Source organism: Ochotona princeps, chromosome 16 (assembly GCF_030435755.1).
Source record: "Ochotona princeps isolate mOchPri1 chromosome 16, mOchPri1.hap1, whole genome shotgun sequence".
In the NCBI taxonomy this organism is placed as follows: domain Eukaryota; kingdom Metazoa; phylum Chordata; class Mammalia; order Lagomorpha; family Ochotonidae; genus Ochotona; species Ochotona princeps.
In genome coordinates this window covers 46,577,140-46,596,438 of record NC_080847.1, presented here as the reverse complement: position 1 = coordinate 46,596,438, position 19,299 = coordinate 46,577,140, and the positions used below count along the sequence as shown (strand labels likewise).

The 19,299-nt window shown below is 57.7% G+C and overlaps 1 protein-coding gene across 2 annotated transcripts; it reads right to left on the bottom strand.

Moving 5' to 3' along the window:
• Positions 1 to 6,913: 6,913 nt before the first annotated feature.
• Positions 6,914 to 18,336, bottom strand: KCTD15 (potassium channel tetramerization domain containing 15). 2 transcript variants are annotated; one of them, XM_058674821.1, is made up of 6 exons: positions 18,321 to 18,336; positions 17,100 to 17,198; positions 14,666 to 14,841; positions 10,667 to 10,811; positions 8,402 to 8,707; positions 6,914 to 7,456 (listed from the first exon to the last, which is right to left on the bottom strand). In XM_058674821.1, the coding sequence occupies exons 2-6, from the start codon at positions 17,160 to 17,162 to the stop codon at positions 7,298 to 7,300; spliced, it is 849 nt and encodes a 282-aa protein (XP_058530804.1). In that variant the 5' UTR covers positions 17,163 to 17,198; positions 18,321 to 18,336; the 3' UTR covers positions 6,914 to 7,297. The 2 variants fall into 2 exon arrangements, with proteins under 2 accessions (XP_058530804.1, XP_058530802.1); XM_058674819.1 differs by lacking the exon at positions 18,321 to 18,336 and adding an exon at positions 17,439 to 17,457 and having other exon boundaries at positions 17,100 to 17,195.
• Positions 18,337 to 19,299: the final 963 nt, after the last annotated feature.

Genomic DNA, 19,299 nt, shown 5'->3' with positions numbered 1-19,299 from the left:
CCAGGAGCTACGCATTTGCCCACCTGCAAGCTGCCGCCTCTCCCCCTCCCACCCTGCCCCTGCGGGTGCCCCTAAACTGCACCTCCCCCCACCTCCGAGGGAACTGGTTGTGAAGTGGAGCCAGCAGGAGAACAAAGGAAGCTTTGCTGGAGAGGAGGCACCCGGGGGCTGGGGAAGTGACTCACCAGGCCTGCGGGCTGGACCCACCCAGAGGGGCTCTGGAGGACTGGGGCTTGCTGCAGCCCAGTGCCCAGGCAGGCGCCCACAGCCTCCAGGAGGGAAGGATAGCCCCACCCAGCGCCAGGACCTGGCATGCATCCAGCCCAAGGGACCTTGGGGACAGCTCAATGCCCAGGCAGTGCTGGGCCACCATCCTGGCGCTGTGGCTGCAGGGCACTCCCACTGGCCCAGTAGAGCCTTGAGCTCCCAGCTCTGGACAGGGGCACCCTGCTTCCCTGGCAAGATCAAGGCCACTCCACAGCAGGGGCCAACTTTGTCAGCAAGCTCCCTGGATGCCTGTGATGGGAACTTGGGGAGCCCTCACGGCACGCCCCTGTTTCTTGAGGCGTTGCACAACCTCCCCCAATTACGCTCTGTACCCTGTGGAGCAACTGGTTGAGAATTCCAGGCCCTTGTACATACTCGTACAAATCTGCCTCCCTGCTGTTTGGCTGCAGGGCCAGGCGTGTCCCTGTGGGCCTCGGGAAATGGGGGTGTGTTCGCGTCCAAGAGGGCGGGGGCCCGCGTCCAAGCCGGGGAACAGCCTTCCAGCCCCGCCCGGGCTGTCTGCTCGCCCCAAACCACAGCAGCTTCATCAGGAGCTATGGACGGGGTCCAGGACACCGAGGAGGTAACATTATCAGTCCACGCCTTCCAAGCAGCTGCTGGTGGTACACTTCCCATCTGTCCAGCCAAGGACCTCTGCCTCCACGACCAAAGCCATAGCGTGGCTTGGGTGTCCTTGCCCTCCCCAGCGAGCCTCTGCTCCTTAAGAAGTGGTCCTGGCTGGCAATGTCATTGTAGGGGATGTCTGGGGTGGGGGGCCCCTGATGACTCAGCTGTCATTTCTGGACCCTGGTTCTGGATCACAGCAGAGCTTTGTCCTCGTGGCCTGGGAACTAAGCGCAACTGTCAAGACCAGCTGTCATGTGCAGAGCTCCTGGTGCAGTGGACCACCTGCCCCTGCCTCCCACTCCCTCAGTGAGGATCTCATCAGAATTTCGGTGAAGTTGCTCCATGAGGCCTGGAAGGATTGGTTGGCTCTCATTGTGGGATAATCTGTGATGGGTGTCCCAACAGACTGGAGCCTTGCACTTCCTGTGCAAGCACTTCCGGTAGATCAGTGGTCAAGTTCTCTTGCTCCATGGGCCACCTGGCCGTCTGCACCTGGGCAGCACCTGACAGGGGCCAGCTGGCTACCTGTCCCTGGTGCTGTTCAGGTGCAGGGGGATAGGAAGGGTTTGTGCAGAGAAACAGGCACCCTTTTGACACCAGGTGCCCAAAGTCCCAGCAGTGATTCCAGTGCACTCTCCAAGGGGTAGTCATAGCCTGAACTCTAGCCAGTGCTTCAGCAGGCCTGAGCATGCGCCAGCTCCATTTCGGTGGACCAGTATCCCTCCATGGGCAGTGGTACCTCCTTACTTTTGAGAGCTCAAAACTGTGGATCAGGCAGGGTCATCTGTGTGCCCAACTTTGGAGCTCTCTGACCAGTTCCTGAGATAAACCTTGGATAGGAAGGCTGGGGTCCTCTTGCCATGGAAGGTTCATAATGCAAAGTGTCCCGGACTTGCAGCGGCAGTAAAGGTCAGGTTAGAGGCACCTCTGCTGCTCAGCCTCCCCATTTCCTACCCCTCGACCCTCACTGGGCCTATGACCCACTGGGGTCCAAAGTGCCCTTGGCTGTCACCAGTTTTGGTTACTTCCTCATGGCCTACAGGGAACACGAGGGCTGTCCAGAACGCATCACCAGGGACAAGGTCATTGGTGGAAGAAATGTTTCTCTCCACCTATCCGTCCCAACTGGCGACTGCAGCCAATTTCTCTTAATTCTGTTACTCCCAGCAGGTGCTGTGGGCATCTTCCTCAGAGGGGGCAGGATGATGAAATTAAGCAAGCAAGCTGTCTGTGACTTCATGTTGGATGTTAGAACCTTCTCTTTGTAACCCTGTTGCCAGTTGTCATGGATACTGACAACAAACCTTGCTTGAGCTAATGAGCAATCTCTCAATGAAGGCCAGAGCTGCTTCTGAAGAATAGGCACTAAAAATCATTCCTCTGCTTTTGCAGTTACTTTTGAAAAAGATGTGTTTTGTTTTTATTGGAAAGTCAGATACATGGAGAGGAGGAAAGATAGAGAGGAAGATCCTCCATCAAGACCCCTGTTTTTTTTTTTTTTAAAGATTTATTTATTTTTTATTACAAAGTCAGATATACAGAGAGGAGAAGAGACAGAGAGGAAGATCTTCCATCCGATGATTCACTCCCCAAGTGAGCCGCAACGGGCTGATGCGCGCCGATCTGATGCCGGGAACCTGGAACCTCTTCCAGGTCTCCCACGCGGGTGCAGTGTCCCAATGCGTTGGGCCGTCCTCAACTGCTTTCCCAGGCCACAAGCAGAGAGCTGGATGGGAAGTGGAGCTGCCGGGATTAAAACCAGTGCCCATATGGGATCCCGGGGCTTTCAAGGCGAGGACTTGAGCCGCTAGGCCACGCCGCCGGGCCCAAGACCCCTGTTTGTAAAGCATTTGAAAACTTGTGGCAATTACCACTGTGGACTTGGACACTAAGGGAGCGAGCGAGCCAGTCTCTGTGGGGTAGGCACCCTTGAATCACAGCCCCTACCAGAGATGAGGCGGCTACCAGGGATGCCATCTCCAGGCAGCCACCTGCTTCGGACAGGGCTGGGGAAGTCAGGAGGGCTGACCTATCCTCATCACACACACAAGGCAAGGCCGGAGTGATGTGGCCACCCTGAGCATCTTCCCATCAGCTGGTCACTGCTGTCACACTTCCTCTAACAGCCCATGTCAGCCCAGATGTCAGACTCAAAGCCAGCAGGGGACTTCTCTGGCCACCAGATATCCAGAACTCCTTATTGTCCTTTGAAAAAAAAAAAAAAAAGATTTGGGGCTGGCATGTGGCATAGTAGGTAAAGCTGCCACCTGCAATGCTGGCATTCCATAAGGCACTATAGAGCTTCTACCTCACTCCCAATCTAGCTCCCGGCTAATGTGCCTCGGAAGGCCGTGGAGGAGGACCCAAGCCCGTGGGGCCCTGCACCCAGATGGGAGACCTGGATGAAATCCCTGGCTCCCATCCTTTTTTTAAGATGTGTTTATTTTTATTGGATAGGCAGATAAAGAGAGGAGGAGAGACAGAGAGGAACATCTTCATTCAACAATTCACTCCCCAAGCAGCCTCAACAGCTGGAGCCGAGCCAATCCGAAGCCAGGAGTCAGGAGCTCTTCCGGGTCTCCCAAACGGGTGCAGGGTGCCAAGGCTTTGGGCCGTCCTCGACTGCTTTCTCAGGCCACAAGCAGGGAGCTGGATTAGAAGCGGGGCTGCCAGAATTAGAACCAGCGCCCATATGGGATCCCGGCGTGTGCAGGGCGAGGACTTTAACCACTATACTATCGCGCCAGGCCCCCTGGCTCCCATCTTTAGACCAGTCCAACTCCTGCCATTAGTGAATAGGTAGAAGACCTGTCTCCAACTGCCTTTTAAATAAATCTAAACATTTTAAGCATTTCTAAAAAAAAAATCTGTTTACTTGATTTGAAACAGCAAAAAGAGAAACAGGGAGAGACAGATTTTTCACCTACCGGTTTATTCTCCAAATGACAACATGACCAGGGCTAGGCCAGGAGCCAACAACTCCATCTGGGTCTCCTACACCAGTACAGGTGCCCAAGGACTTGAGCTGTCCTCTGCTGCTTTCCCAGGCCATGAGCCCTGGATAAGCTGGATGCAAAGTGGAACAGCTGGGACTCGAACTGGTGTTTGGCTATGGATGCAGGAGTCTCCAGACAGCTCAAACCACTGCAGCTCAGCGCACGCCCCCTCCTTCCTGCTGTCTCGAGCAAAGCATCCTGCCTTCAGATGAAAATGCCCTGCCTGGCAGCTTCCATTCTGTCCCACCTTGTCTCCCTCCAGCCTTGTGCACCTCAGAAGATCCGCCAGGCCTTGGTAATGCAGCTTGAGTCAGCCAGGGTGGTTGGGTCTGCCAGGCTGGGTCTGTGGCAGCCGTCAGCCCTAGCCACCATGCTCAGCCAGCTCTGCTCTGTGGGCAAGGGCATAGTGGAGACTGTCTCCCAGCGCCACAGATGTGTGTTCTCTTTTCAAGCATATCTGCGTGTGTTTGGCCCACACACATCCAGCTGCAAACTCCATAATGTGCAAAAGGCTGGTAGAGTGCTGAGTGGAGACTGCAGGTCAAGAAGGCCATGGCCACAGTCCCATGTGGGCCAGCAGGAGATGTACCAGGTGGGTGCCCAGGAATCACATGGGCACATGGTGTGATTCTTGGCTCAGTGGGCTTCGGGGACACTCTGATGGTCGTGTTCCAAGTGAACACTTAAGTCCCATCCCAGTCCTGTGGCTTCCACAGTAGATAAGAATCAAAGCACTTGAACTGTAATTTATAAAATATCCTTTATTTATTCTAAGGAACACAGTCAGGTAGTAGCTTTAAAAAAAAAAACCACACTTTTTAAAAGGTATTATTAGTGTCGTGGCCCGGCTTCAGGCCTAGGTGGGTGGGATGGTGGCGGGAGCCGCCTTCACATGCGTTCCCTGCGCTGGCGGAGGTGTGGTAGGCATCGGGGTTGGCGGTGACCTGGCTCTCTGGGCAGTGGCCTGGCCATCAGGAAGACGATAAATGGAGAGCAGGAATAATGTCAGAACTGCCATGTTTGATCAAGAGATGACATCATTGTTCACTCCAGGAAGTAATGAAAAAATAAAATAACAAAAAAAAAAAAAAAAAAAACAAAGCATGGGGCTGCTTTGCAGGAACCGACTGTTGGTTGACGGAGACTAACTGACAGCACAGCATACCAACTCAGAAAGCCTCCAGCCTGGGTGAAAGCATACTTCCGGAATTTACTTAATAAGGCAAGAAAGAAATAAATTAGAGAGCAGTATTTAAGGAAAAGTCTCTCCTATTTTCTTAGTACAATTTTGCCAAAAAAAAAAAAAAAAGGTTGCCTGGGAATGTTGGAGAACCTTAGCCCGTGAAGACCACGCAATCCTATCCCGCGCTCACGTACACACACTCACGCACATACACAGAGCACCAAGCCATTTTCACAAGGCTTCCTTCCACGGGGGCATGGCACTTTTTCCTTCTCTCTGACGGGAGCCACGGATGCCAAGAGGCAGCAGTGCCAACTGCGGGTCTGTTGCTAAGTGGAGAAGCCGTGTCAGGGTAGTGTCTGCCCCAGCGCCTCAGACAGGAGACAGCTGCCCCATGCTTCTGGCCCGGAGAGGTCAGGATGAGCTGTGACAGCACCCCGAGGCCACGGAAAAGGGATTCTCAGGGGATGGAACAGGAGCTTGCAGGGCAAACATCGAAAACCCCCTGACCACTGCAGCCTTTGCAACTTCATGTTTCCCTGTGTCACCCTATGGGACCTGCAGCGCTCCAGCTGGCTCTCCCTCCCCATCCCACACCAGATGGTGTCAGCCCCAGCCCACCACCCTCTCCCACCTCTGTGAAGGGACTCAAATCAAGACCAAAAAAAAAAAAAAATCCCCCAACAACTTCTTAAGATTGGGCTCAAGGTGCCACCAGTAGATGCCTGCTGTCTGCCTGCCTTTCCCTGGTTTGCACCTGGTCAGGGGAAGTTGGGGTCTGTGCTGCCCACAGGGGCCAGGCAGCCACAGGCAAGGGACACCCAAATGCAATAAATAACTCCCTGCAGGGTACGCAGCTAGGCCCCACCCCCAGCTGCCACCAGCTCCACCTGCATTTGTGCTGCAGCTACAGAGAAGGGTTAGGGGAATACTCACTCCCCAAAACTTTTATGCGTCACAGCCCCGGAGGGACCTTGGGCTCTCACTGTATCGTCATTACTTACGGCATGAACTAGGAAGGGAATGTGTTTACACCAACACACGACGAGGGTACATGGGCATCTTCACAACAGGAAAGGAGTCACAGAAAGTCTACAGCACTATACACAGGGTGGTGCTGGCTGGCACCACCCCCTTACCCACCCTCCAGTCCTCCGCAGGTTCTAGACCTGGGACAAGCCAGCATGGGGAGGCAGCATGACGAGCTGGGCTTGTCCACCTTCTGGGCCTATTGTCTGGGAGGATCTCTATGCAGGCAGGGAAGGGCTTAGGGAGGAGGGGAGCAGTCCTTGCCAGCATCCTTGATAGAGAGCCCGTGTTGGGGTCTCGGGGAGCACACTAGTGAATTAAACTCAGTGTGCAGATTGAAGTGGATTCTTAAGCCACTGAGCCATCGTGCCAGGCCCAGATCGGAGTGAAGAATCTGGAGTTGGGGGTGGCTCCCTGAGCTGGGTACCCAGGGCGATGCTGCTGACTGATGGGCCCCTTGGTGGCAGGGCCCATTCCTGAGGTAAGGGGTGGCCCTGGGGGTTGGCCCAGCCAGGGGAAGGGGCGGATGCCTCCCTGGGTGCTCCTGTGAGACTCCATGCAGGCAGAGTCCCCAGGGCCTTAGCAGGGCAGGAGACTTACGAGGCGAGGGGCTTGGTGCCAGAACCACGTGGTCCCCACTGCCCTCCTCCCAGCTGCCCTGCACAACCCTCAACCCCAGGGGACCCTGCTCCAACCCCTGTAGCACCTGTGCTCCTGCCTGTTTCCCCAGAGCCCCAGCTGTGCGTGCGGGCACCTGGGCGCAGGTCCCACTGAGAACTGAGCACCAGATAAAAACAACACCGCTTCTTGGTGGAGTTGCTCACTTCCACTTTCAATACTGTAGAAAAGTCAGCAACCCCTCCCACCCCACCGGACGCAAGGAGACCCAGGAGGGCCTGCCACACGCACGCAGCAGCCGGGGACACCTATGTCAGTCTCAGTTGGCTGGGACAGCTGGCAGCAGGCTGCTCACTGTGGCTTCTTTGGGTCCTTGCATGGGCATGCCTGCAAGCAGCACTCCAAATGCTGTGGCCAGGACACCTGGGGACCTGCTGCCCCCTGGGTCGGGGGTGGTCCCACCTTCAGTCTCACAGCCACGGCCTGGCATTAGTAGGCAGAGCTCTCCGGCAATGTGTCCAGATTGCTTGGGTGTCGGCCGGGGCCAAGGAGCCTCAGGTGGGCATGGAGTTGGGACCTAGTCCAGGGGTTCCTGTTTTATCCGGACTGCTGTGGGGGTGGGCTGCGGCCGCCGCTCCTCTCGGCACAGCACATACTCGCTGAACTGGGATGAGTCCACGCCGCCCCCGCAGGAGGCAGCCACGCTGAAGCCCCTCTGGAACAGCCTCTCCAGGACCTGCCAGGGAGGAAACGGGTCAGCAGTGCGTGGCTGCAAGCGTCCACCCTGGAGTGGCTTATTTATATGGCAGGTGGGCACCAGTCACAACCTGTCCACTTGGGTCCTACCCAGCCTAGCACAGGGACAGATGCACTGGACCACCAGCTAGTGCCTATAGCTGCTGCTGCAAGAGGGACAGGTGCAGCCCAACTACCACCTTGCTGTCCCCACAGGAGCACGGCTTCAATTTGAGAAGGTCCAAAGAGCCAGGAGCCCCTTCCCTCTCACTCTAGACACTCCTGTCCCTGAGTTCTGTCCCTGAGTTACTGTTCCCCAGTAATGCAGTCCCCTGCTGCTGTGAGCTTGGGGCTCAGACGCTTTAGGTCTCAAGGGAGCACTGGGTGGATGGGAAGGGGTGGGGTCCTTGATCTCCAAGTGAGTTTGTGCCTCCGTGTGGACAGGGTCTGGACACTGTGTCTTACACCAGCAATTTAGGACTGACAGGCTAGGGAGGGGGCACCTGAAGCCCCCAACAGCGCATCCCAACTTTAAAACATAAGCCTGCTCTTGCATCTGGCAAAAGCAGCTGGGAAGTGGGGTTACCGATGAGGTTTGGGCACTTGCAGCCCCTAGATCAGCAGTGGGGGCTGAGGGACCAGAGAGGCTCCGCCTCCGCTCTCAGTCCCTGCTCTGCCTCTCCTGGTGCTGAGGTTTACTGTGAATCCAAAAGCAGATTCTAGGAGAACGAAACATACTCTGGGCCATTTTTATAGAATATCCTTTTGGATAAAAAAAAAAAAAAAGTACCGATCAATTTTTTTTAAGTCCGTCCCCCAGGCGCCATCATTTAATTATGAGCGGGACATAAATTATGCATCGACACATTGTTGCACTTCTGTAAGATGGCATGAAGGGCCCCCGCCGCTGGCTGAGGACGGGCCCCTCCCCACTCCATCCCCTCACCTGCACCGAGTTGAGCCGACAGTAGCCGTTGAGTGGGAAGCGGATGACGTGCGTGGGGTCCTGGTTCCAGCCCGCGTTGACCGAGTTGCACATGACGTCGCCCGTCTCGGGGAAGACCTCCTCGATGAGGGCTTTCTCGCCGCTGAGCGCAATGCGCTCGCCCAGGTCCGGCGTGACGCGCACAACCAGGCAGTCACAGGCTCGGCTGCGGCGCCGCTGCTCCTGCTCCTGCTGCCAGCGCTCCAGCTCGCGTACCATGGGCTGCAGCTGGTAGTACCGTGCCTCCTCGTACAGCAGGTTGAAGTCCTGTGGGCAAGCACACATACATAGGTGCGGGGTAGCAAGGAGGCCACACCCACCCCATCTACTTGTGGTTCTGCAGGAACCGAGCCCAAGCACAGTCTGTACTGGGATGCTCATCCACGGGGACACCCACAGACAGGAGGACGGTAGGAGGCTCAGGTGAGTGTGTGTGAGCCTAAGACACCTCGACACAGGGTGATGTGCACCAGCCGCGGTCCACTCGGCCTTCAGCAGTGGGGTAGAGGCAAGACTGCCAGGAAAGAGTAAGCTGCAAGGAGGCCTGCTGTCTTCTCAGAACCCACCAAAAGACAAGCCTATTTAAGTTCACCCCAGTCACACCTGCCTGGGCTAGGCTTTCACCTTTATCCTCTGTCATCTCCAAGCCCCTGGACCTGCATCCTAAGCCGTAAAGCCGACACATGCATGAGGTCTTTGAGGACATGAGGTATTCCAGGTTCCAGGCCCTGACCTTGGCCGTGGTGGCCCAGGGATGATGAGGTACCTGGCAACCCTCTACCACACAGCCACTGGGAGGCTGGGAGGGCCCTGATAGTGGCACCAAGCACCCTGATCAAATACACCCTGGTTCACATCTGGCCTAGCCCTGGCCCTGATGCATGTTGCTTGGGGCTCAGTGGGCAAGTCTGGCTGGTCCTTCTCAGGAAGTCGAACACCCAAAGCAGGGTTCTTCCTATTGGGGGTCCCAGGTCCCGAGTGTCTTCCACTTGCTGGACTGGGCTTCTGCAGCTACTCCCTGGCAGGAGAGCCACAGGCCTCAGCCTGGACCTCTGCTCTCCCAGCTCTCACTCACAGAAGAGCTGTGTGCCAGCCTCCACCACATTTGCTCCTAGCCCAGAGTGTCTCCATGTGAGAGCAATGCCCATGCCCGAGCAGCCACTCTATCGCTCAAGCTATATCCTTAGGAGCTTTAAACCACACCCACCCCATCTGTGGCCTCCTCCTAAGGTCTTTTCCATCACCTCGTTGCACCTGCTCTCCCCTACCCTTCCCCAAGGCCTCCAGCCAGCAGCTTTCTCTCCTTTGGCCTGCCCAAGTGGCCTCCTGCACTCACCCCCACCCCTCTGGTGAGGATGTCCCTGTTTGCAAATCTGATTGTCCGCCCCCTCCACTACGCAAGGCCAAATGTAAAGCTGCCTACCAAGGCCTGCTGAATGCCCAGACTCCAGCCCCTGGTACCCCCAAGCCTCTCCCTGTACCTGTTCTGCCTTCATCACCCAGATAAACACAGCTTCTTCCAAACCCATCAGGGCCAGCTGCCCCATGGTTTCTGCTTAGGGCGCTCTGCTTCTCTTAAGCAGCTGCCTGGCGGAGTTCAAGGTCAGCATCTGACTTCCCATTAGATCGCAGGCGTCACGGGACAAGGCTGGCAGCTGCTTGCGCGTTACTGTGTTTTCAGCCCAAGCTCAGCTGCTGGCATGCAGCAACCGAGTTGGATGGAACACAAAAGAGCCCCAGGCTACTTGTTCTCCGGACAGTGGCAGACAGGAAGGAAGGGAGGCAAGAAGGACAGATGTTGGCTCACAAGAGCCAGGGCAGCCCCAGCCCAAGCTTCCTTCCTCCTGGGATCCTCTGTGTGTTGGCCAGGTGCAGCTGGGAGGTAGGACCCGGGGACCCAGATGAGCCACCCCGAGAGCTGGGGTCAGTCTGGAACAACCACAGCTCTCCCTGCTGCAGCCCATCAACAAGGAATGCATCTGTGCATTCCTGCCTCCTGCAACCAGCCCCGAAACACACTGGGGCATGATACTGAGGGGAGCATCAGTGTTACACCCCTGATAAATAACCTAAAAACGTGGGAATGCAAAATTAGTTTACAAAAAACTGATGTAGCCCTTGGCTTCATCATTTTTTTTATGGTTGCCATGACAACTGTGAGTCCATTTATTAAGACCCAGTGTCCCCAGAGTCATGCCATCACGTGGGTGATGGCTGTGGCCTTACCTTGAAGTCATCGGGGAGAAGCAGCTTTGAGGTGCGTAGGAAGCTCAGGATGTAGCGGAAGATCTCCCCATCCCGGTCGATGAAATAATGCTGCTTCAGGCTGTCCAGCACGATGGGCTCGGTGCCGTTGAAGAGGCGGCTTATCCTGGAGGGGACAGGCGAGGTCAGAGGGAGGGCCTGGTTCAACTGCCCTGCTCCAGCTCCTGCTGGATGAGGGGCTGTGATGGGCACAGGCATACATCCAGGGTGGGCAGGCCACAGTCTGATGGGGGCAATGGGTACACATCCCCCTACCCACAGCTACAGCCACAGTCCTGAGCACACCCTTTGGCCAGATAGATCCATCCAGAAAAAGCACACCAACAGCGGATATCCTGGGCCAAAATGCCACAAACCCGGCGGACATCTGCAAACCATGCAAGAGCGCTGATGAGAACATGCGCCCTCTTCACCCAGCCCTTGAGGATGGACAAGCATCCAATATGACAGAGGCATGGGGCCACACGATCCCGCGCCTCCCAGAGAGGCACAAATCTCAGGCTGACTCAGACTCAGCCATATCCTGGTAAAAGACACACAGCAACTGCTTGGAGCACAAATCACCAAACAGCCCCACAGAGTCCTAGAGGAGGGGCAGATGGCAGGCAGTCATGGCCCATGAACCGTGTCCTGGCCACTGCACATGTGCATACATGTGCCAGTGTAGGTGTACACACGCATCCCAGGGCAGTGTGGGTGCACATGGAGCCGGGGGAGTGACTGGGAGAACTGTCAGGTGCTAATGCTGCTGAGGGCAGGGGTGCTAACAAATAGGGTCCCCACCATATCACTATAGCTGCCCTATGCCAGGGCTGGTGTTGCCACAGTGCCCAGGGCATCAGGCTCCATCCAATTCATCACTCTAACTGCCCTGCAGATGGGCAGGGGTAGCTGATAGAGTTGGCATCTGCTCAGGGTCGGACTCTGCACAGCCCAGGGGAACAGCAGTCCTGAGTGTGTGAGGCAGGCCCGGGCCCCTTCACTCTCTGCCTGGGCCAGCTCTTCCCCTCCTCAGCTCCCATCCAGATACGCCACCCCAAGGTGCTGCCCTCACGCTACTGCCTTTGTGTGCCTGTGCAGAAGCTGAGAGTCCCTTGACCCTCTACTCTGTTAGTCTGTGACAGCCACATGATCAACTGTCCTCCCTATAGGGTGGGGACCCAGGCCTCATCCCAGCATGAAGGGCAAGCCTGCCTTGTAGGTCGGAGCCCACAGGCAAGAAGTGCACCTCTGGTCTCCAAAGGCAGCCAAGCCTTGCCAGTCCCCAGGTCTGGGGACACAGCTCCCTTGGGGTATCCGTGTGACTTGTCCCAGCTTCCCAGGGCCAAGCGTTTGGGCATCCTTTGAGACAGAGATAACTGACTGTGCAAGGCTGCCAGGCCGGTGGCTGAGGGTCCTCCCAGGAGGTAGCAGCAGGGAGCCAGAGTGGCATCCACAAGTTGAGTCAGCAAATCCAGATGGCTCTGTCTCACTGGGACTGACCCCACTGCGTACAGGGGCACTGAGGCAGGTTGAGGCTCTGGCCGGGGCCTCCCAGCCCCGGACACGCCAGTGCTGGCTGGGGTCTAGGTGGCTCCAAAGTGAGCCGATTTTCTACCTGCCTTCTTGCAGGGTAGTCTGGTTCTTGATCTTGCCACAGTCCAGTTCTGTTCCAGGACCAGCAGCAATGCTGACACACTCTCCCAGCTCCCAAGGCATAGCAGGGCAGCAGCTCCAAGAAAGTCCAGACAATCTATGCAGGGACCCCTCTGGCTCCAGTCCCTGGCTCTGTGTCTGCAGGAGACACCTGACCCCAGGCCAGCTCTGCAGGACACACTCCGACAATGTGCCACCACAGGAGGCGCCATGCAGCTTTTGGCATCTTTTATTTCCCTTATTATTTTTTCATTTCTGGATATTTCCATGCAAGCTCTCCTGAGGCGCAGGGCTTCTGACCATCTTCCTTAGTGATCTCCTGCCACCAGGGTGGACACCAGAGTCGAAGCTGTGACAGCAGCTGTCAAGTGACATCCATGGGACATAAGGCAGGTGCACAACCAAGGGTTCACTCCCAGCCTTGGGTAGCTGCGTGAGGCCCAGTGGCTGCTGCTGAGTAGATTGCAGAAGGCAGCTGGTTCCAGGTCACGCCAAACAGCTGAGAACCCATAGCCTAGGCCCGAAGACACTGCAGACATCAAGCGTGGCACGCCTCCTTATCCACCTGCAGGTGAGCAGCTTCATCCGTGCCACTGGGTGACAATGGGTCCTTTCTCCCCAGAATTGGGGAAAAAACGTTTTTAAATTGTAATAATTCATTCTCCGAGAGACCTGGAAAGTTTTTTGTTGGCACTGACGCCCAACCCATTGCCCTGCACTCCTAGGCCGCTGTGCCCCACCTGTCCTCTCACCCATGCCACCCTCTGGCCTCCACAGCCAGCCTGGGGCGGGGTGGGGCAGGGCATCTCTAGAAGCAACCAGATACCAGCAGGGCACAACATGAGCCTCTTCCTCCCAAGCTCCAGACCCCAGCCTCCCTGGGTATACCCTGAGGGGCCCACATCCCAGGCAGGCACAGAGCTGCAGGTACGCAGTGAGAGATCACACCCCACCCAGAAGCAGGGGCCAGGGACCACGACATCCCTCCCCCCAGCCTGGATCTGAGAACCAGGAGGTCCTGGGTCTCTGCCCCCAGGCTGGGGCTGTGACTATAGAGAGGGGGTGGTAAACGTTAGGTTTAGGGAACCATTCTGGGGCAGGCTGCGGCCCAAAGACTCTATGGATTGCACTCACAGACGTCGTCACCCGATTAAGCAATGATCTATCTCGAACAACTCTGGAATGCCGCAGAAGGCAAAATTGAAATTAAATAAGCAGAATCCATCTCCCGGCTTAGACAGGGCTCCGCAAGTGAGCTCACAAGGCACTGCTGCTGACACACTCTCCCAGCTCCCAAAACCCCAAGTTTATACAGGTCCCCTTCCCAGGCCCCCTCCGTCCCATTCCACCCTCATCTCCGCAGGTGAAGACCCAAACACCTGGTGGGCCCCCACACCCTCCCACATTTCTGAGCCTCCCGCTGGGCGGCATCTACCACTGCATCTCCTCCTCCAGGGAACTCTGCTGTGAGGAGCCTCACCCAGCTCGGAGCACAGCTGTTCCCCCTCCTAGAACCTTCGGTGCCCCGAGCAGTCACACCAGACAGGAAGAGCCTGGCACATGGGCCCCCACCCACAGACCACCCTGCTTGCTAGAAATGTGTCAAGGAAGGGCGATGCTCCTCAGCTCAGGCTACTGCTTCGCCCCGGGGGAGCCGCACAGCGCAGGGACTGCCACCTCGAGGGGCCCGGTGACCAGCATTGCTTGTCACCTCCAGCAGATGCTCAGACACTTAGGCCAGCACCTGGGAGGGCACAGCCTGGGCATCCAGCACAGTCAAAGGTGAAGGGTGAGGGCGGCGGCTCCCTCCTGGGAAGAGCCTGCAACTAGAGATGCTTCAATGCCGGATGGGGGTGATGGGAGTAGGAGGCATCATTGCTTCAGCTCCCCCCAGTCCCACCCCACCCCACCCAGGAATTCCCAGCAAGTCAGAGTAACACAGACTGTCCCAGGGAAGCTAGCTCCTGGTCCCCAGCCTAGGGTTGGGTAGCCAGCCAAACAAAGAGGGCAAATCGCAGCTCCTCCCCCTGCCCCTTTTGCACTTTCCCAAGGGTTAACACAGGAGATTAATCAGCCACACCCACAACCCAAAGACTCATTTCCCAGGGCTCAGGAACAAACAACCCCCTGCAGAGACCTTGCTCCACAAGGCAACTGGCAGGTGCACCTGCCAGCCAGGCGGCCAGGTTGGCAAGCCTTTGGCCAGTGGGTCAAGGGCTCCACCTCCTCCCGGGGACCAGTGCTACCAGCCCCTTTTGGGGAACTCTAAGCTCCAAGGTCTGTATTAGAGGGCAGTGGGCTCCAGGCACGGGTGGGGCCTCTTACCTGGAGTCGGGGTACTTGGTGAGTGTGGCCAGGCTGCTGGTGTACATGTGGCCACCTACGTCGATATGTACTGGCGCGTTGGATTTGGTGAGCTGGGCGGGCAGAGGGATGCCCTGGGCAGCCAGAGGAGACACAGGCGACCGGGTGAGAGACAGCCGGGACATGTTTCCTGCCTCCTAGAAACAAGGTGGAAGACATTGGTTTTCTCTCCACGCTGGGGCTGGACACTCCCTTGACGGCAAGTGCGATCACAGATCTCATCAGATCACTTTGGCCGCTGCCTGATCACATATTCAGCTGACAAATTACGGCGACCACTGTAATTAAGTGTATTTGCATCGTTTTCTTCAAAGTCCCAGAGGTGGGGGAGGAGAAGGTGGGAGGAGGAAAGATGCTTATTAGCAATAAGAAATCAAGGGGAAAAAAAATTGTTTCAAGGTGTCAGCCTCCAGGGGCATAAAACAAACTGCAAAATTCTAATTAAAGGTCGCGGGCTTATGTGTTAGATGTGAAATATCCCCTGACAAACGAATCACCAATTTGTGAATTGGGATTCAGGGGTTTTTTGCAAGTTTGTCTCAGTAACGAGACACCTCTAAATTAGTGACTTCCTCGGCACCTAAGGCAGTGAGTTTTATGCATGTAGTAAATTTCACGTCAAATTAAGAGCATCTTTGTTTCTAGAGATCCATAATCATACAGCCAGTCAACAGCCATCCCTCCGGGAGCAGGGGACACCCCGACAAGAGAGGACCGCCGGGCCACACCCCTGCAGGCTCACCACCGGCCGGTGCTGCCGAGGGTGTGAAGTGAGGACTCACTGGGCCGCTCCTTGCGGTGCGACATCTAGGCTTCCATCTCGGCCCAGAGTTCCTGCAGGGAGCACCGAGAACCCAGCCGGTTGACTCCTCAGCAGGCCTGCCACCCCACCTCCCAGGCAGGCAAACCGCTTTCCAGTAGCTCCCGGGGACCCCACAAGCATCTCAGATCCTCCTGCTGTTCTGTCTCCAGCCCTCAGAGCAGTCCTCCGGGTCATGACAGAGCTCACACAGCCACACACATATACACATTTGCTGGGCACCTCTAGGTCTGCTAACTTGCCTCCTGAAGGCACTATAACATATGCTCACCATTATTGGCCCGAAATATTTCAGAACAAATCTGATTTCCCTGGTATTTTGGTCCACAGCCATGTTACCAAGCGTGTCTCCTCTTGTAACGGTATAGAGCTGTTCAGAAGACCTCTGCTGGCTTGGGAGGGATTCCCCCCACCCCCACTACCACCACCCTCGGTAGGCTGGGCAAGAGCCCAGGGCTGTCCTTGGCACGCAGCTTGCCACTGGCCACACCCAGGGAGAAGCCTCTTCTAGCAGTGGTCAGGGACAGGGAGGAGGGACTGCCCCTTGGGGAAGCCACCTCTCTCCCCTGTGTGGGGCTCCCAGCGGCAGCATAGAAAACCTGCCTTTGTTTGTGCAGTTTGTACCTCCTCCCAGATTCTCCCCCAGAATGCTGCAGTCTGGGCCTAATGTATTCCAGACCCCCTCAGGGGTCACATGGCCCTGAGGCACTGGAAAGCTGGCCAGACGGAGCAGCAAATGGCCCCTTTCTCTTCCTTCTCCCCAGAGCCACCCTTGGAGACTTGCCTCAGTGCCATAGCCACCTGGAGGAGGAGGCTTTCTGCAGCTTGGCCATTGCTAGGGGCTGTCTTAACGGGGGCAGGAAGGGGAGCTGTGCACAGTGCGGATTGCTATGGTTGGAGGCGCGCGCGCGCACACACACACACACCCCACAAACCTAACCACGACTCCTCTCCTACAGGCTTCACCCCAGTAACAGCAATGCAATGAAATCCTGGGGATCCCGAGGGATGGCTTTTTCCTGCTCAACTCTGACCTCTGTGTCCCTTGAAATTCCACGCGGCGCTTTGCAGACAACAACCCCAGACCCCGTGAGAATGGCAGCCGATAAACTGAAGGAAGGTTATGCTCCCACGGTGTTACTGAAGGGCTGTGTGTGCCTGGGCCACCCCCTTGACCTGACACTGTTTGAGACCACGAGGAGTACTATTAGCTGATGATGGAGTTTAATTTATACCCTCACTGGGACCTGTGCTGTGGACATTCCTGAGTTCCAGAAAGCGTTTAAAAAATATGGGGGGCGGGGAGCCAGGTCACTTATCTCCAGGAAGTTTCGAGAAACCAAAACAGACCTCAGGAAAGGACCGTCCAGCCCTAGAAGGCTCTGCTGAGGATAGAGGTGAAGGGTAGACACCCAGGGGAAGGCCAGTTGGAAGGAAGTCCCCCAACATTCTAACAGAGGGCACTGCACGACCTGGGGCCACCAGGACACCCATCCAATGTGACATCCCCCGGCCGGCCCCAAGTACCCGTCACCAGCACAACTGGATGATGGCCACAGCCACCCAGACACTCACCATCGGAAGCCCCAGGCAGTGCGCCTTGCCCCGAATCTGCAACACTTCCTCAGCCAAAGGCATCGGGACTGGCCCACGACCCTGTCCTCCGCACCACTGCTGGGGTAAGAAGAAAAGTGAGCACAGTAAGAGCCACAGGTTCACTCCAGCAACACCGGCACCAAGCCACACTGCCCAGCCCAGCCGCCTGTTGCAGCAGGACCCACGGATCTCCAAAGTGACCTGGTATGGCCCAGGTTCCGGGAGCTGCGGTGGGAGCCCAGGGTCCCGCACCCGCACGCTGCCGCCCGCCCGCCCGAGCAGAGGAAAGCCAGCAGAATGCCACGCTCATTTACACACAAAATGATTTTGTGTCCCATTGTGCTCGCAGTTGTTCAGCTCTCTGGGGGTGATTAAACTGGCTGAGCTGCGGCAGCTTGAGACGATTTTCACTAAATCGCTTCTTCACCAAGTCGCTTCTTGGCTAAGCTGTTATTTTCACCATAAAAGGTAAACAGCAGGCGCTGAGCGAGCTCCCTTCTCCGGGCTAGGGCCCCGGGCCAGAGTGCCAGGGGCCTGCAGATTCGTCTCCAGGCAAAGCCGGGGGTGGCGGGGGAAGCCGGCAGGCGGGCCACCTGGTGCGTGCTGCCCCACACCCCTCCTCCCACTCTGGAGCCCCCGCCACCCGCCTCTGGGAACTTCGGGCCAAGCCAGGGTTGCTGGGGGGGTGCGGGCGCCCATGAGGCGCCCGGCTGGACCAGGAGGGGTGTGCGACGGGGGCGGGGACGAAGTTAAATAGAGAGACAGACATTCGGAGACCACAGATGGGAAGCTCGCCTAATTAAGGACGTAAAAGCGCTTTTGTTCTCAAAGTTTATTGTTGCCGGGATTTAAAAAAAAATTAATTGAAACTAATGCTGTTATTCACTTGTGCAGTTAAATTCCTTCATGCACGTTGAAGACGCGCAGGGAAAACTTGAAAGCGTTTCTCCTTCCTTAGTTGGGGTCTCAGGCAGGACACAGAGGCGCAACGCCCACGGGGCGTGAGTGTGTGCCCACTGCGCGTGTCCAGTTCCGGGGTGCACGGCGCTGGAGGCAGCACTTGGGTCTCCGTGCTACCGGCTCCCTGCACCTAAGCCTCGCGCCTGGGACCACCACCAGCGTTAGAGCCCCTCGCGTCCGGTTTCGGACTCCCGGGGTGGGCGTCAGAGGACTCACATGTGTCCCGTTAGAGACTTTTACCTTTCTCAGATTTGGGCGCCAAGCAGGGAGGGTTGAGGGGGGTGCGCCTCGAAGCCCCGGCTGTGGCAGCCGGTTTCTGACCCCGGAAACTCCGCAGGCTCCGCAGGGCGCTCGGGCCCTGTACCCGGGCCAGAGTGCGAGGACCCGTGCACACGCACACCCCGCGCGACAGGAAGCTTGCGTCCAGCCTGCGTGGGGAGGGTCCACCTCCCGCGTCCAGGACTAGCCCACGTGGGCAAACCCCCCCTACACACACCCCCGCCTCGCGCCAAGGCCTTTGTGCCGGGCGCCCCCGCCGCCCAGTAGAGGGACAAAGCAGCCGCCCCCGCCCAGGTCGGGACCCCAGCCGGGCCACTTTCTCGCTCTCACGGGCACTTTGGGGACAGGGGAGGGGGGAGGCGCGGCCGCGGCAGCGCTGATCACCCGCGCCGGGCTTACCTCGGAGCCGGAGCGGCGGGTCGGGCTCGGGCGCAGCCCCCCGCCCCCCGCAGCCGCCGGTCTCGGGCGCCGGGCTCAGCCTGTGCTCGCCGCGCGGGTCGCTCCGGTCTTGTCCTGGAGTTACTTTCTCTCTCGCCCCCAACCCTCCCCCCACCCACCCCTCCCGCCCCGGCCCCTGCTTCGCGCGGCCCCTCGCGGCGCGGCGCGCCGGGGCCTCCCCTCCCCGCCCTCCCCTCGCCTCCTCCCCTCCTCGCGGCCGCCGCCGCCGCTGCCTCCTCCTCCTCCTCTTCGCGCGGCTCTCTGGCTGCCCTCCTGCCGCTCCCGCCTCCTCTCCTCCCTCCTCTCTCTCTCCAGCGGCCTCCCCCGATTGCTGGCGAGAGGAGACAGCCACCCTCCCCCGCGAACCCCCAACCCGTGGCCCCGCGTCTCGCCGCGGCCCGGGCCGGACGCAAAGGGGCAGCGATCCGGCTCCAAATGACCCAGCGCGGCGAGCGCGAGCGGGCGCGCGCGGCGACTCCTGGCTCGGGGCTCGGCGGCGCCG

Excerpts from the sequence above, each read along its gene's own strand:
- KCTD15 (XM_058674821.1), bottom strand. The coding sequence starts at position 17,162 with ATGCCTTTGGCTGAGGAAGTGTTGCAGATTCGGGGCAAGGCGCACTGC. Across the intron at positions 10,812-14,665 it reads ACCAAGTACCCCGACTCCAG|GATAAGCCGCCTCTTCAACG; the intron begins GTAAGAGGCCCC and ends TGTCCCCTCCAG. Across the intron at positions 8,708-10,666 it reads TTCTCCCCGATGACTTCAAG|GACTTCAACCTGCTGTACGA; the intron begins GTAAGGCCACAG and ends GCTTGCCCACAG.